General features: G+C 41.3%; 1 protein-coding gene across 3 annotated transcripts in view; it reads left to right on the top strand.

Moving 5' to 3' along the window:
• The window catches only part of otud5a (OTU deubiquitinase 5a), a 38,683-nt gene that overhangs the window by 14,336 nt on the left and 6,695 nt on the right, over positions 1-17,652 (top strand). For all 3 annotated transcript variants that reach the window (XM_083554966.1, XM_083554968.1, XM_083554967.1), the window contains exons 3-5: positions 8,682-8,746; positions 8,836-8,992; positions 10,516-10,664. In XM_083554966.1, coding sequence (XP_083411092.1) covers positions 8,682-8,746; positions 8,836-8,992; positions 10,516-10,664 — 371 coding nt within the window. The remainder of the gene's footprint in view (positions 1-8,681; positions 8,747-8,835; positions 8,993-10,515; positions 10,665-17,652) is intronic.

The raw sequence follows: 17,652 nt of genomic DNA, 5'->3' as shown, positions 1-17,652 counted from the left end.
AAGTGTTCTCCCACTGAGGAACTGTGATTGTGTGACTAAAACTGGATGCGTTTACACCTGTATTTAACACTGATCCTATTTCAATCTGGATTACTGTGGAATAGGGATGGAGCTGAATTTGGGTTGCAGAATTCCAGAAACTTTCCATGGGGAATTAACAGGATTTAATTGGGAATAAACTGGGAATTTATAAAGTTGTTAATTAGCCTAAAACAGGGAATTAAATATAGTTGAAAACTGTCAAAACAATCAGATGCTACTCGAAACTGAATACATTTTTTTTTTTTTATATATATATACGGTTTTTTGGACCTGCACAATTTTCTAACAAATTCACTTGGTTTTCTTTCACAAAACATAAACGAGCCAGTGGTCCGATTTACTCCACCGTCTACCTGACCAGAGGCTTTGATTAAATTTTGGTCCTGAGAGCTTCATACTCGCGTCCTACCATTCGCATTTTTAAAGAGTTGCTCAAATTTCTCTACTGATGATGTAGGTGAGTTCGAGGAACTTTACTTTAGAATTGAAACACTTTAAATTCTGGGAGACGTGTGGATATTTGGGGGGGGGAGATGCGGGTTCGGGTCGTGTCAGGGACGGCGGCGTAGACGTTCCACCGCATGGACGGATTCGAAAGACATGCCGGGGTCAGATGTTTTCCCTGGCCTTCACCGCGTCGACTTATTGATCTTAACATCTCTGTACAACACATTTTGTGCTCTGTATGAGATAAGGCAGGAATTTGCGGAGCGCCGTATGAATCTTGACCGTGTTCCACCGTGTGTGTGTCCCCCCCCCCCCCCCCCCCGGCTCTGACGCACTCTTTTTGTGGAATAATTAAAACGTTCACAATTAAGACAAGTTGAGGCAGGGGTCCAAAACATCTCCACCTCAGAGTAGAACTGTATCATGACATACATCATAGGTACATCCCTCTGGTCTTTAGTCGGCTGTTCTTGTTGCCATGGTTTCCCTGGTTGTGTCATGCGAGTGCTTTATCGATAAACAAACCAAAACTGCGTGCTACAGAAAGTGAGAAAGAAAAACTCGTCTTTTCACTGGAAATGTGGCACACGGCCAGTTTTGGTCGAACATCGAAACCATCCGTGCTGAAAAACCGCAAAAGAGGAACGTTTCTACATGGGGCATCCTGTAGAGACATCCACCTCACCAGCATGTTTGTTATGAGTTGGGAGAAAACCAGGGAATCCCGAGGAAACCCACTGGGAAACCAACATTTTAAAACACAATTCCCATGAGCTTTTTTTTTTTTAGTTCCAAGTTCTCCGAAAGCTTTTTGCTTGGTTTTTGGCTTTGGGATCAATCGGACACAAGAAAGTTGGTGAGCTGAGGAACTGATGATGGACGAGGAGATCTGGCTGGTTCCAGTTCATCACAGAGGTGTTCGGGTTGAGGAGGTCAGGACTCTGTTTAGGACACGAGAGTTCTTCCATCTGAGCTGTGTGTGATGGATGGAGAGATATGGATAGAAGAATAGATAGAGATACAGTATAGATACATCATGGATGGATGGATGGGTAGATGCATAGATACTCAAATAGGTATAGATATTCAGATAAATAAAGAGATATACAGAGACGGATGGATGGATGAACAGAGATGAATAAATACAGGAAAGATAGATAACTGACTGATAGAGATATACAGATGGATAGAGCGAGTATCTATCCATCTAGAAGGATCAAAATATTCATAAAAATAGATGGATAGATAGATGTTCTCCTCTCAGGTCAGACAGAGATTGTGATGTTGAAGTCTGTTCCCTCTGCCCACTCCCGTCCCGTCTCCCCGTCTCGTCTCGTGTCTCTCGTCTCGTCTCTTGAACTTTTACCCGTTACTATTCCTCCCTGTCGTTGTGAAAGCCGAGCGATGAACGAGTGAAATCAAGGGTTTGACTTTTCACCCAGACTCCGACCCTGAGGCGGGTACTGACCCACTCACCTCCTTTAGCAAGACGTCGCTGCGAGGTGTTTATTATCTAATACTGCTCTTATCTAATGAATGGTCATAAAGAGTGTGTGTTTGAGCTGCTTATTTACAGGAAGTGTAGTTTTTAACACCGAGGCAAACAGGAAGTGACGTGTTCAATCTTTCAGCACATGGAAGTATGCAGACCTCAACCTGTTTATCCTCTCAGCAGAGGGAGAGAGAGAGAGAGAGTGTAAGAGAGGGGGGAGGGGGAACTTGCCCTCACTCTTCCATCACACCACAGTTATACACCTTCACAGCATTCTTTTTTTTTTTGTTTAATACTTGATCCCGGTTTTTGTTTGTTTTTTTCTCCTTTTAATTTTGTTGCTTTTTGCTTCTTTGTTTCTTTTTATCCTTCCCTTTATATTTTCTTTTTTTATCGTATTTTTTCTTTTTATATTTCTTTTCTTCCTTTTTACTTTTTCCTAATTATTTAAATTTTTGTTTTTATTAGTTGACTTTTTTTTTTTTTTTTTTTCTTTTACTACATTTATTTTATAGATTTTTACTTTTTTCTTTTCTGTCATTTTCTTTTTATTTTCTTTTACTTTGTTTTAAAAAACTATTTTTTTCCTTATTTTTTTGTTTGTGTTTTATTTAAATGTTACTGGTTTTAATTTTTTTTTTTTATTAAGTTCTACATTCTTATGATTTTAGGGTAAATTAATTAGTTTGTTCGGTTATTTATTTAATCGCTTCCCTTTTTTTACGTTTAAATTTTTTTTTGTATTCCTCCCTTTCTTTCTCGCTATTTGTAGAAATTTAAGATTGAAAACTCGACCTGCTCACAGATGTGTTTTGAGGAGGAATGTTTTATTTATTTATTTATTTATTATGTTTGGAGAAAAATATCCATGTATAGTTGTATTGAGTGTGTGTGTGTGTGTGTGTGTGTGTGTGTGTGTGTGTGTGTGTGAGAGCTCATTGCACTGAGACACACCGTGTAAGGAATCAATGTCTCACAGCAGGAGCTGTAATTGGGGGGGTGTGTGTGTGTTGGGGGATTGTTTGTATCGCCTGTTCTGTCCAGTCTAAGGTGGAAGAGACCGGTCAGGAGTTATTGGTGTTGGCTAAAACCTGACAGTGTGTGTGTGTGTGTGTGTGTCTGTGTGTGTAAGCAAGCGAGAGTGACCTCTGACCTGAAGAACTAAAACTACTAACTTGCTAACGTAAGACTTATCCTGTCCGTTACACAGCGGCTTCACCATGACCCTTTGTCCTTTTTTTTCTCTCTCTTTATTTGCTTCTTTTTAATACTTTCTAATGCGTCATTTCTCTTAATGTTTTTCTCTCTTTTTTTTTTTTTTAATGGAAGTTTTACCTTTTGTTTAGTTTCGTTCTTTGTTTTTTTTCTCCTTCGTATTTCATTTGTTCAATGCATCTCTCCTCCTTTCCTCCTTTTTCATTTTTGGTTAAAATGTATTTATTTCCTGTCTTTTTTTGTATATTTATTTTATGATGTTCTTAACAGTTTGCTCCATGTATGGACGAGTTGTTACTGTGGAAACGCTCACGTGTCCTAACGAGCACGTGAACCGAAGCATGTGACTAGATTTTTATTTTTTTGCAAATTATTATGAATTTAAAGCGAATGTGTAGTGAATTTCCTGCGATCCGACTTCTGGAAAGAGGGCGCAGGAAGGGCGAGCAGATCGGCTCCACGTTCTCGTGAATAGTGCAGAGTCGAGGCATGACGTGGCTGGAGGCCCGTGTTCTGCAGGGATAATGCTTATCGTTGACGCGCAGGTCTGAAATGGGCGGGGTTATTACGCCAGGGCCCGCCCCTTTCTTAGAAGGGCGCTCGGTGGTTAACAGCGTGATGCTATCTCTGCTCCTCATCAATGAAGGGGCGCTTTGTGGTTCCTGTTTCTGCTAAATCGGACTCGGCCTCTTGCTCTCTTTCCAGCGAAGCCTATCTGCTGCTGTGAGCGTTTCTGTGCAGACATGTCACACTGCTGCTTCTTCCTCTTTTAGTTCAGCTTTCTCATCATCGGCCACCGCGTTAGCAGAAAGGTCACCAGGGTTTGTTTCCACGGCCGTTGTGCAAGCGAAACGCTACTTGTGCATGTACTAAATCTTGGTCTGTCGATTGGCTACAAGACTTTCACGCTCCGACTAATTCATCGTACTAATGAGAAATCTGAGGTAAAACCGAAACAAATCACGCAGTCGGAGTTATCGGTGTACGAGGCGATGAGCGGGAAGCTCTGGAGGCTCAAATAGTAAAGCGCTGCTGCATCAGTCTGGAGGAACGGCATATCGCATTTATTACAGAATTAATATAGAGGTTAATGAGAGAGATAGAGACAGGCAGAGAGACACAATGAGAGACAGAGACTGGGAGAGAGAAAGACGGACGGAAAGAAACGGAGAGACAATGAGAGGGATACATAGACAGACCGGCAGAGAGAGAAGGAAAGACAGACGAGAAGAGACAGAGACACACAGAGAGTGAGATAGACAGATGGAAAGAGACAGAGAGACACAATGAGAGATGGAGGGGGGGGGGGAGAGACACTGAGAGGGAGACCGAAAGAAAGCAACAGAGAGAAACAACTGGAGAGAGACACACCCATATACATAGAGAAAGAGATTCATGCAGAGAGACACATGTACAGATGGAGAGAGAGAGAGAGAGAGAGAGAGAGAGAGAGAGAGAGAGAGGAACAAACAAACAAACACACATGGACAGAAAGTGTGTTAACATGGAGCATGTAATGGGTTTAAAAATCCAGTCCGAGTGAAAATTCTCCATATAAACACCTCAGTCGGAATAAAAAAAAAGCCCAAATGGAGTGAAATTCTGCCACGTAAACGCCTCAAAATGATTAGACCCATTATGTGAGGGACCAAAAGACAACACGCACACACACACACACACACCCCAGAAAAACCTTTATGTGCTAACAGGTCTGGATTTGGTTCCTGTTCCTCTCAGGCGTGAGATTCTCTCCCCGTACGACATTTTGATCAAAACGCCGAACTTTTATTAGTTTCAATTTATTTGTCTTTAATCGTCAGTTTTGCCTTCGTGCCTCTCTTGGCGGTTCCTCCTCGTGCACATGCAAGGGCTGGAGCGCCGCACGCCATCCTTGACCCTCGCCACACACTCCGGCTTCACCATTTGCCTTTCAAATTGAGGTCGAAATCGGGAAAGAACAAAGGCAGGTGTTTTTGATCACACATGAGTCAGATTCATGTAAATGCAGGGAGGGGAGTAGCTGGGGGGTGTCCCTGATTTCACCAGATAGCACTCAGATCGAGCTCAAGCGATCCCACACACACACACACACACACACACACACACACACACACACACACACACACACACACACCTCAGCAGTGTGAATGGAAACCACACACGTGGTGCGGCGTGTACATCCCCAGCTTCAGCACTGACTGGGAAGTGAGAGAAGTCAGAAGTTCCACACTGCTTTACATCACAGCGTTGATGATAACTCCACCTACTCACAGACACACACCTTTTTCTGTGTTTTTCTTTGTTCAATCGGACGTCACACACCTGTCATAGTAGTAGTTTCGTAGTTGATATGAGCTTCCTGTAGTTCCCTTTCTGACATGCCTGAAACCCAGTCAGCAAACGTCCACAAATCCTCACCTTTATAATTCCTTTAAAGCGAAATTGTACCCTGTATGGCCAAAAGTTTGTGGACACCTTCGCTTAAGATCGCTGTGTTTGTTTCTTTTTTTTTCACATTGTTTATATATTAAGCTCCAGTCGTCTGGGGAAGATGTTCTACTAGATTTTGTGGAGATTTTGTGCTCGTTTCTACAACAAGGTTGTGTGAGAGTAAAGTTAGGTTCTGATTTAGGTGAAGTGAGGAACTCTCTGAGGATTTGAGAATTAGAATTGACTGTATGCTGAACAGTGCAACAATAAAACCTACAAACAGTTTGCTGAATTACTGGAACCATGCCCTGTGGTCTGAAACTGAGAAAAACTTGTTTGGCTCAGATGATGTCCAGCATGTGTGGTTGACACCCTGGTGAGAAGCACCAAGAAAATTGTGTGTTGCCTACAGTCAAGCATGGTGGTCGCAGCATCATGGTCTGGGGCTGCATGAGAGCTGCTGGTACTGAGGAGCTGAGGTTAATTGAGGGGAACATGGATTCCAACATGTACTGTGACATTTTGAAGCAGAACATGATGAAGTCTCTTCAGAAACTGGGTCGAACAGCAGTTTTCCAGTATTTAGACAATAATGGCTGAATGTTGTTATTTTTAGAGGACAGTAAATCTGTACTGCTACAGAAGCTGCACCTTGACTCCTCTGAAATATTTCTATAGTTTTGTCCCTCTAGAAGATGCACCAGAATGGTTGATGAATTGTGAGGGGTGCACTCACTTTTGTGAGATACTGTGTGTGTGTGTGTGTGTGTGTGTGTGTGTGTGTGTGTGTGTATTTTAACATCCTCGTCTATGTATTATGAACCCCTCGATAGAGAAACCAGACGTTTCGATGTTCTGCTTTCTCTGTGATTACAATCAAACCTGGGAAGGAAGAAAAAGAGAGACGGCGAGAGTCCTCGCTTTTTATTTCGTTTGTATTGAGGTCTGAAAGTTGCATTAGAGGAATAAGAAAAGTTTGGATTCTGTCAGCAGAATATCGACTCCATTCATGCTAGGAGCAGAATAAAAACTAGCGGCGGTTTTGCAGTGGTGATCAGCACCAGCGTGTTCACATGGAGGTCATGATTCTCACAAACTCTCACAACCCACTGTTGTGCAACACATTTGAAAGGATTAGTGTTTCTGGAAAAACAGCACCACGTGACCTTGACCCGACGTGGACTTGTGCTCGTGTAGAACCAGACCACCACATGCTTTATGTGGGGTGTGTTTTCCGAGATGCCCTTCTGCTCAGCACGGGGGTGAAAAGAGCGCTCTCGAGCATAGCCTTCGTGTTTGATCTTTCTCAAACCTCCTCGATTAAGCAGTTTCCGTAAAAACCGACCTGATCCTCGCTTGATGGTTTGAGTTATTCACACCATCCTTCGTAAACCCTGCAGAGAGCTGTGTGTCTTACTCGGGTGCTTAGGAGATCAGCATTCTCACAGGTATTTAAAAAAATTCAGTCAAGTGCACAGAACACTACGAGGGCCGAGGCATGTCCTGAGAGTCACGTAGAATACAGATTAACATGGCAGAGGTAGAGCTGTAACTTCCTGCACACACAACAGGAAAAGAAAGTCTGCTTTTATTTCTTTAATTAAAATTATTTTATTTATTTTTTTTATTTCCCAACCTACCAGAATTATAACTGGTGTAAATAGTGTGAAAATCAATTAATAAGTAATACAAACTTCTGATGGTTTACTTTCTGCACATGCACCACCCATCATTGTTTCCAAATGCGGATAAATGACGTAAAATTTCCGGTGCGACTCAAAATAAAACGCATGAAAATCTTATTTTCCCCCTCATATAAATGGAAACCTCTGAAAATGTTTTTTTTTTTTTTTACGTATTTTTTTTTTAATGGAGTTGATTGAGTTCAGCATCTTCAAGCCCTTGTGTGTCACAACAGAAGTAGGCTGATGCCACAAAAGAGGAAATTGACTAAGAGATTCTGAGAATGTCTGCGGTCGAGGGTCATGTGACTTTTCGGAACGATCCCCGAGACATTTGCATATGACCGCATCGGGGAGGAAGAGGCGCGGCTTCGCTTAGTGTTTGTTTACATTTGCGCTTTGGGTTTGCTTCTTCTTTTTAAAAAAAAATTTTACTTTTTTTTTTTTTTTTTTTTTTTTTTTTTTTTTTTTACTTTATATATCCTGCACAAACGAGATGGCGGAGATGAAACCCACCGAAACTGACACCCGGGTAACGAAAAGCGCAGCCATGCATCGGTGCAAGAGATGTAAATAAGGGTGTGGAAATAAATGAGTGTTAATTATTATGCTCAGAAGGGTTGCATAGATTCCCGCCCTCCACCCCCCCCCCCCCTTTTTTTTTTTTTTTTTTTTTTTTTTTTTTAAACTTTAGTTCAATTTATTTATTTGCACTTTTTGCCACTAAATGATAACACAATGGTTCCTCGAAGGTCTACCTAGAGTCCCTGATAATGAGCAACTGTATGAAATCAACTACAAAACAAAAGTTTGTGGACACCTGAGACACCATAAGATTAGTATGCCCTTCTTTTTGAGCATTCTGTTCCACATTAAATCTCCATTCACTCTTATAAATGAGCTCCACTCTTCTGGAAAGGCGCCACTCGATTTTTTTCTTTTTGGAGATTCATTCAGCCACTTGTGGTGAGGTGAGGTGAGGTGGCCTGGGGTGAAGTTTTCATGCTGACAATAGGATTTATAGGAGGAGATCTTTTTGCTCCATCCAATAAAAAAGCACATCTTCATTGTCATGCTGGAACAGGGTTGGGTCTCCTAGTTGTGAAAAGTCAGGTGTCCCCATACTTTTGCTGTATAGAAATAATTGTTCATGCAATAGTCGCTTTTCCCGACTTCCTCTTTCAGAAGGAAGCACACCAAGGTAGAGAGTTCATCCACTTGTTCTCCTGAAGCACGGAAGCTAAGCGCCCTTTCCCTCGCTAGATGGAGAACATGTTGAAAGTTCTCTGGTTTCTCTGTTCTCTTGGCACATTTCACACGTTTATTACGAGCGACGAATAATGAAACATCTATCGTTTGTCTCTTCTTTGCAGCTGATCAAGTTTACGGAGACCAAGATATGCACGAAGTCGTTCGCAAGCACTGTATGGACTACTTGGTAAGCGTCTTCCTAACAACCAACCAAGCGTTGGACCCAGAATACAAAAAACAAATACAAAATATATATATAATTTCTTGCATCCGCAGATGAAGAACGCAGACTATTTCTCAAACTACGTGACGGAAGACTTCACGACATACATCAACAGGAAAAGGAAAAACAACTGTCACGGGAACCACATTGAGATGCAGGCCATGGCGGAGATGTACAACCGGCCCGTGGAGGTGTACCAGAACGGCACAGGTAAAGACACAGGATGTCCGCCATGACTGTAGCAGTTAGCCTCAGCGATATTTGACATCAGTACCCCTGATAACCAGTTTGGTATAATATACAGTTGCTTGAATGGGGTTGCCATACATGTCAAAAACATGCATGACCTCATACACAATAGGTCACTGAGAAACCACAGCAGCCATAATTCCTGCAAAAAAAAAAAAGCTGTCTTTGTTCAATGTATATATGCCATAATTATTGGCACCCTTGGGAATTTCCTACAAGTACAATACACTATATTGACAAAAGTATCACCTTTAATGGATCTCTATGGTATACAAAGACATCCTTTCATTGGAGAAGATGTAATAGACCCAATCCTGTTCCAGCATGACGACGCCCCTGTAAAAAAAAACACAGTTCCAAAGTCTACGTGGGTTGAAAAAAAAAAAAAAACTCCAGCAGATGCCAGAACAAGGCTACACGCACAGTCACAAGGAGCACCGACCTTCACGAGTCAGTGTGCCGTCCCGTGTACATCGGGTGCTGTGCAAACTGGTGCTATTCTGACCACGTCTGCAATTTTATCCTGTTAGAACCAAAGAGCAACCATGAAACTGCTACAGAGCCATGAATTGGCGTGTTTAACGACAATGCTGCAACGAGTCGTTCGAAAGAGAGAGAAATTCGCCGGGAGACGACGAGAGATCAGGAAGACCTTTGACAAACTCAACCCCCGAAAACGTAGAATGATCGTCGGCACAGAACAATCCGCAACATGTCGTACAGTGCAGTCCAGGCAATTCTCACGTGTCATTTGCACGTGCGACGTGTTCAGGGTTTCTATCCTTTATGGCACCCTTGGCAAGATTTCTATTATCACCCCCGCCCCCAATGGCTCTGCCTTCCCACCACAATCCTCCAATTCCACACCATATAAATCCATAAACCATATAAAATTGCCCCCCAGTTGGTTGCGCCCTATAGCTAGAGTTTTATTGCCGAGTTTTAAGGCGTCTGAGGGACGACATAGTCTCTGACTTCCTGTTTCCCAGGGGTATAAATATAAGGGTTTTTTTTAGCCTGTACTACCCTTCACAAGGCAGCTGTAAGAAACCATGAATAGCCTGTTTTTCCCCCAAATGACCCGGAAATGCTTTTCTATGCTTCCTGTCTTGTGTTTCTAACCCCTAGCTATGTGCCCTTTGTCTCACACAGTGACTTTCAGTAACAATGGCCAAAAAAACCCCCAGCTAAGCATGCGAGTTATTTCTTGCTAATGATGACTCAGAACTAGCGCCGGTATGCTAAGAATGTCAGATCTCTATCTCAGGACTTCTTTTCACCTCGACGTAATGAATTTACAGAGTAATTAAAAATTAATTGACATATTCCTTTAAATTCATTTACTCTGTAAATTTCCCTTTTCGGCATGGATTTTTTCCTATTTTGGTCATCTCCAGTTTCTGAATAACGAGACACTACATTTTTAGCATTCCCCCCCTTTTTCCTTCCCTTCATTTAATTGAATTTTCACAAATTTTTTCCAGAACCAATCAACACGTTCCACGGGATTCACCAAAACAACGACGAGCCAATCAGAGTCAGTTACCATCGGAACATTCACTACAATTCAGTGGTGAACCCTAATAAAGCCACGATCGGAGTGGGGCTCGGACTTCCTGCCTTTAAACCAGGGGTAAGCTCGCGCAAAATCGCGTGGAAGTCTGAAGTCAGAATTCCGTAACGTTTGAGGTACAGTGGGTTGGGGGGGGTTGTAAGATTGAATGATTTGTTTAGCTAGATGTCTAATAAAACATTCAACTTGTAGAATAGTGTAGTAGGAGCGGCCATGTTGGTTTAAAAATCAGGGATGTGGGACATCCGATTAGGAATTCCTTAGACTGAGTCGGGAATTCCAGGTCCGTTGAATGGAAAGTCTTCTAGGGTTAGTGTTTTTTTCCCCCTTTAACTCATTACCATGTGGGATTTTAGATTCTGTACTTAAAACTTCTTTTTATTTATTTATTTTTTACTTTTTTGTAAATTACATGAACAAAAATATTGGGACACCCGATTTCTTTTTCCAGGACATTCACACAATTGCATAAGCCGTCTTTAGATGCTGAAGCATTGACTTTTCACTTCACTTGAATTTAGAGACCCAAACCTGCTCCAGCATGAAAGTGTCCCTGTGCACAAAGCCAGCTCCATGAAGATCTGCTTTACCTGGGTTGGAGTGGAGGATCTCCTGCTTTAGAGCTCTATTGAACACCCTATTTGAGATGAATTGACTGTACCCCAGGCCTCCTCACACCTCACCTACATCAGTATTTGACTTTAGTAACATCCTTGTGATTGAATGAATCTCCACAAATCCCCACAAAATCTAGATGAACATCTTCTCAGAAGAGTGGAAGTTATTATAGCATACTTCATCCGAGTTGCTTGTGAGAGCTTGAAGGAATTCGATTTCTGACAGCCCCGAATGTTCAGCATCGTACGTTTGATTTTTTGTTTAAACCACCGAGTTTCGAGCGATGCTGCCTGATGGCTTTGCTTCCTTTTTGCCTCAGCTTCATGTCAGGGTCGATTTTTTCGATGTTAGTCATATACTTGTATGACTCATTTCAGACTTGACTGATATTACAGTTAAAAAAAAACCCTTGTCGCATGAAATGAGGTTAGACAGCGAGCCAGTTGTGTGTGAGGAACGAGCGTTAGCGCCTAGCGTGTCAATCACAACAACATTTTCTTTTACTGAACCTATTTTTCGTTGTTTCACTGCCATGTGACAGACAGACAGATAGAACTTTTTCATTGCATAGTACAGGTACACACCAACGAAATGCAGTTTAGCATCAACCACAAGTGCAAAATAGGAGCAGTTGTGCAAACTGTGTAGTGTGAGTTCACTTGTGTGATAGTGGATGGACAAAAGCCGTCCCTGAATCTGCTGGTTCTGGTGCGCATGTTCCTTTTGCTCCTTCTTGATGGAAGGAGGTCAAACAGTTTTATCTGGGATGGGAAGAGTCCTTGATGATGATGTGAGCTCTGCACAGACATCTGCTGTGGTGAAGGTCCTCAATGGCAGGTAGTTGGGTGCCAGTGATGCATTGGCCAGTTTTGACCAGCCATTGCAGGGTTTTACGTTCACACACAGTGGAGCCTTTGTACCATACAGTGATTGAGTTGGTCCGGATGCTTTTAATGATGCAGCGGCAAAAACTCTTTAGAATCTCTGGGGACAGATGAGCTTTCTAAAGACTCCTCAAGAAGTACAGACATTGTTGTGCCTTCCCAACCTGAGCTGAAGATGTGAACTCCTCAAAACTTAAAGCTGGAAACCCCTTCTACCTCAGTTCCGTTGATGTAGACTGGGGAGTGTCTCCTGCTGTTAGATTTCTGAAAGTCCATGATGAGCTCTTTAGTCTTCATGGCATTGAGGGTCAGGTGTTGGTGGCACACCACGCTGTCAAGCTTCAGATCTCTTCCCTGTAGGCTGATTTGTCGTTGTTGCTGATCTGGAAGACCATCATAATGCATACTTGATGAAGATGGAGTTATGCAGAGGAGCAAAGTCATGAGTGAAGAGAAAGTAGAGTAGTGGGCTCAGAACACAGCCCTGTGGGATGCCGGTGTTTAGAATGAGGGTTGACAATACCTGTTTGCCCAACCTAACAGATTGAGGTCTGTGGTGTGTTTGGGGTCGTTATCATGTTGGAAAACTGCTGTTCGGCCCAGTTTCTGAAGAGACTTATCATGTTCTGCTTCAGAGTGTCACAGTAAATGTTGTAATCCATGTTTCCCTCAATGAACCTCAGCTTCACAGTACCAGCAGCTCTCATGCAGCCCCAGACCATGATGCTACCACCACTATGCTTGAGTGTAGGCAACACACAATTTTGTTGGTGCTCCTCACCAGGGCATCTCCACACATGCTGGATCATCTGAGCAAAACAAGTTTATCTCAGTTTCTGTCCTTTGGCCATTTTCTGCCAAATGTATTATTTATTAGTTTATTATTGTTAACATTTATGAACCTCAACAGTTTTACATTTTTAAAACAATTTCATATAAAATGCTTGCTTGGTTAAATAATATATAAAATAATATTTTATTTAAAAAAAGTAAATAATCAGATTAATGCGATACTCTTATGTTGATTAAATTGAGTAATTAGTTAGTGGCACAAATTTAATTGATTATATAAAATGTAATTAATTAAAACTGTATTAAATAGTTTACATTTTTAGACCTCTTTTGGGTAATACAGATGTGTATCTAACTGTGTGTGTGTGTGTGTGTGTGTGTGTTACAGTTAATAATTAATTTTCTAAAGATATGATCTACGTAACCGTTATATTTAATTCAGCAGACTTTAACAAATGTCTTCATTCCTTCCATCCTTCATTCCTCCACCCCCGATATGTGGAATTGTCCGGATTTAATCCTTTTAAGAGATTTTTGAACCAGGACATAAAACGCTAAAGAATCCATAGCGCTAGCGTTAGCCGCTAACCAGGAAGTGACTAGCGCTATGGATTCTTTAGGGTTTTCACGCATGCGCAAAACAAATCTTATTTCCGGTATGGCGTAAGCAGTAACAACGACACTGCGCTAACTCTAATTTATTTATTTATTTATTTTAAATAACCCTGTGATTGTTTATGTTTTAGAGTTTAATAGTAGTTTGAAAAATATGCGCTTTAAGTGCGAGAGACTACGTAGTCCGCCACTTAATACGTTCCTGAGGAAACTCGGACTGTAACACTGTTCCATACGTAAAAAAAAACACGTTCGGTGCAAGCGATGTGCGCACCAAGCCGAAAGCATGTACCATACCGAATACATGTACCGTTACACCTCTAATATATATATATAATATATACATACACACTCATGCATCATTCTCTATAAATAACCCCTTCAAAGTCTTTGAGGTTTAGGTGAAACTTGGCTTGCAGGACTACACTTCCTGTTTGTTTGTTTCAGCATCTAAAATTGCTTTTTATTCACTCAGATATTTGTAGTGCTTTTTTTATAGTATATAAATTGCTTTTATTAAAAAAAAAAAAAGTTTTTTGTTTTTTTAACGTTGAATCGGAAACCTGATTCGCTACACGTCAGTGAAGCTTCACTTTCACTCGTGTGGCAGAAAGCAGGATTTTTGTTTGTTTTGAACCGAAGCAGCACAGATGCAGAATTTTTCTCATAGCTGTGGGCGATCAAATAGCCGACCGACACACTCCGCTTTCTCGAAATTTAATCTCGGTTCATCTCTGAGATCAATTAAGTAATCACATGAGCAGGGTTAACAGCGGGGTTTTTACTCTTGGGGTTTGTTGTTGTTGTTGTTGTTTTGGTGTTGGGGGGGGGGGGCAGCTCTATATAATGTTTTATTGGTTCCCCATGTATCCTGAAGAAAAAAAATCCTAGGGGGGGTCTAGACTAATGAGATCAAGACGTCGGATAAGAATCTTAATAAGGTTATGAAACAGTTTGGTTACAGAGATCAGAACAGAGTCTGATCTCACCGGTTGATTATGTAGTGAGGAAACAGTGTTTTGATCTGAACTCTAGCACTCTTTTGGAGAATGAAACGAACCCGACCCAAGCGTGTCCCGATTGATTTAATCCCACCTGGGTGCGACGTGTACTCGTACACACACACACGCACACTCCGTCCTGTTATTTAACATCCCACGTCTTGCACGTAAGCGCTAATTCAGCAGACGTGTGACGTCAGTGTGTACCATAGACCTGGCCTGCTTTTTTAGATAACGTGATACTGTGACGTGCTGTGACGTGTTATCACAATAATCAGAGCTCGATTATATTATTTAATCGTGTACTTATTTGCTTAATTATTTCATTGAAATGTTTGTTATTTAGAATGTATTTGAATATTGGCTTGGCATTTTTATGCAAATGAGCAGTCAAGCTTTTTTTTTTTTAATTTACACAACATAGTGTTTTCACTCGGTTTTGCAGTTCTTTTTGGAAAATATATTTATATTTATTCTATCTATATATATGTATATAATATTATTTTATTTGTGTGTGTGTGTGTGTGTGTGTGTGTGTGTGTGTGTGTATAATATATATATATAGTGCCATTTCTTTGTTTTTTTCTTGTTTTATGCTCCGTTTATTAGATAAAAATCATAAAAAAAAAAAGAATGAATAAATATTAAATTGAAACCTATATACTCCCTGTGAAAGGTATTTGAGACTTGCGAGTGTTCTCTGTCGTTTCTCCCCGGTGTTACTTGAGGTCAGGTGAGCAGGTCGGATCTGGAGTCGGCCTGCTCTTGCTGGCAGAGAAGTTAGAAGTAGGTGATTAGTTTGAGCTTATCAAAGCCTGCTGAGGAGTGCTTCTCACAAGGCTTCAGTTCCACAGCAGTCTCCGCAGGGTGGGTGGGTGTTGGGGGACATTCCACACGTCTGTGGCTTCCTCCGAGGAGCTTATTAGCAGCGAACTGTTTTATTTGTGCATGGGGAACATCATGATCACTACAGGGTGACCCTCAGGCTGTCTTAAGGACATGGAGCACATTCGCAGTCCTGTTTTATAACTTTGATTGTTCGGAGATGTTCTACTCTTTTAGTGACTGCAAACAGTCTGCAAATGATCTAAAATAAAAGAGGTTTGGTTTTTTTTATGGCTTTGGAAGAAAGAAAATTCTGTTGAATGAATCAGAAATGGAAAGTTTATAGTATAATAGGGTAGGTATAGTATAGTACGAGTGTTATAGGCTATGGTATAGTTTAGTGTAGTAGTGTGTAGTATAGTTAGATATAATATAGTATAATTGGGTGTGGTGTAGTATGGTAGTATGGCTTCTCCCATTAGGGGTCGCCACAGCAGATCATCCGTATTCGTATGTTCGATTTGGCACATGTTTTTACGCTGGATGCCCTTTTTAACGCAACCCTCCCCATTTATCCGGGCTTGGGACCGGCACTAAGAGTGCACTGGCTTGTGCAACCCTAATGGCTGGGTTTGGTTCCCTGACCGGGGATCGAACCCATGCCGCGTTGTTGAGAGCGCTGTATCCTAACCACTAGACCACCAGGGAACTGACCACTAGTATAAAACAGTACAGTAAAAGTCAGAGAGCAGTGTGGGCAGATACATTTGGCCACTTGGCCTAGCTAGAATTTTTTTTCTTTTTTCAGGAAACAGGAAGCTACAATATGACCTACTGTGACTAATCACATTTACATCACATGTTGCGCTTGTGATCTTTCCCGTGATACAGGATTCATGAACCATTACCTGTAGTAAGAGTGTGTGTTTATGGTTTGTTTGTCTTAAGGTTTTCTGTTGCAGCCACAGGTGCGTGTGCGTGTGCGTGTGCGTGTGCGTGTACGTGTGTGTGTGTGTGTGTGTGTGTGTGTGTGTGTATAGGGTGCATGCATGTGCGTGCCTATGCTGTTTGTATGTGCGTGCCTGTGTTTGAGAGTGCATGTGGATAAATGCTTGTGCGTGCGTGTGTTTGAGGGTTTGTGTGTGTGTACATACGTGGCTCTGCGAGGGTCATCCAGGTGTGGTATAACAGCTGGATCGTCTGTGCAGAGACGGGCCGGCGTGCGAACACACCATGGCACAGTTGGCGTGCTGACAGAGTTTACACACGAGCTAACCACATGCTGTCTAGCTTTTGAGACGCTCTCCCAGATGAGAAAGAGTGACCGAAAGTGCATTCTAGTGCTGAAATTAGGGCGCAGGATCAAAGCCTGTGCTCTTCATATTGTCACTTTTGGAAAAGTTGAGTGCATTAAGAGTGGACGTTATATTATTGTTCGTTTTAGCGCCAGTAGGACTAATTCTTCTTGGTCATTGTTGTTGCTTAGTCATTCTGTTTTTTGGTTTTTTTCTTCTTAATTAATTTTATTTGTCTTGTGCAGACACATCCTCATCTGGTGTTTTTCCTAATTAAAAATCAGATACATTTATTAGATCCAGATAATTTTTACTTTTTCTTTTTTTCTTATGAGTTTTTCTATTTAATGCTCAGGGAGTGTTTTTTTTTTTGTTGTTGTTGTTGTTTTTTGTTTTATTTATTTATTTATTTATTTTGTAATAGACAGATGTTCCAGCTGTCTTGCAAGTCACAATATTGCATGGTAGTGTATACTATAGTGTGGAATAGCATAGAGACACTATGGGATAGTTTATTAAGGTATAGTATATTATAGTGTAGTAGGGTATAGTCACAGTAAAGTTATATAATATAGTATAGTCATGGTTTGAAGAGTTACAGTAAAGTAGGGTGTAGTATAATGTGGAATAGTATAGACACAGTAAAGTATAGCCACACTAAGGGGTAGTGTAGTAATAGTATGTATAGTCACTGTATAGTAGGGTAAGGTATAATAGGCTATAATGTAGTATAGTAGGGTAGGGTATAGTAGGGTAGGGTACAATGTAGTAGGGTAGGGTACAATGTAGTAGGGTAGGGTATAATGTAGTATAATAGGCTATAATGTAGTATAGTAGGGTAGGGTATGGTATAGTAGGGTAGGGTACAATGTAGTATAGTAGGGTATAGTATAGTAGGGTACAATGTAGTATAGTGGGGTAGGGTATAATGTAGTATAGTAGGGAAGGGTATAATGTAGTATAGTAGGGTAGAGTACAATGTAGTATAGTAGGGTAGAGTATAGTAGGGTACAATGTA

The sequence above is a fragment of the Silurus aristotelis genome (assembly GCF_946808225.1).
Source record: "Silurus aristotelis genome assembly, chromosome: 11".
In the NCBI taxonomy this organism is placed as follows: domain Eukaryota; kingdom Metazoa; phylum Chordata; class Actinopteri; order Siluriformes; family Siluridae; genus Silurus; species Silurus aristotelis.
The sequence above is the reverse complement of the archived record's forward strand: the minus strand, read 5'-3'. Positions and strand labels throughout refer to the sequence as shown.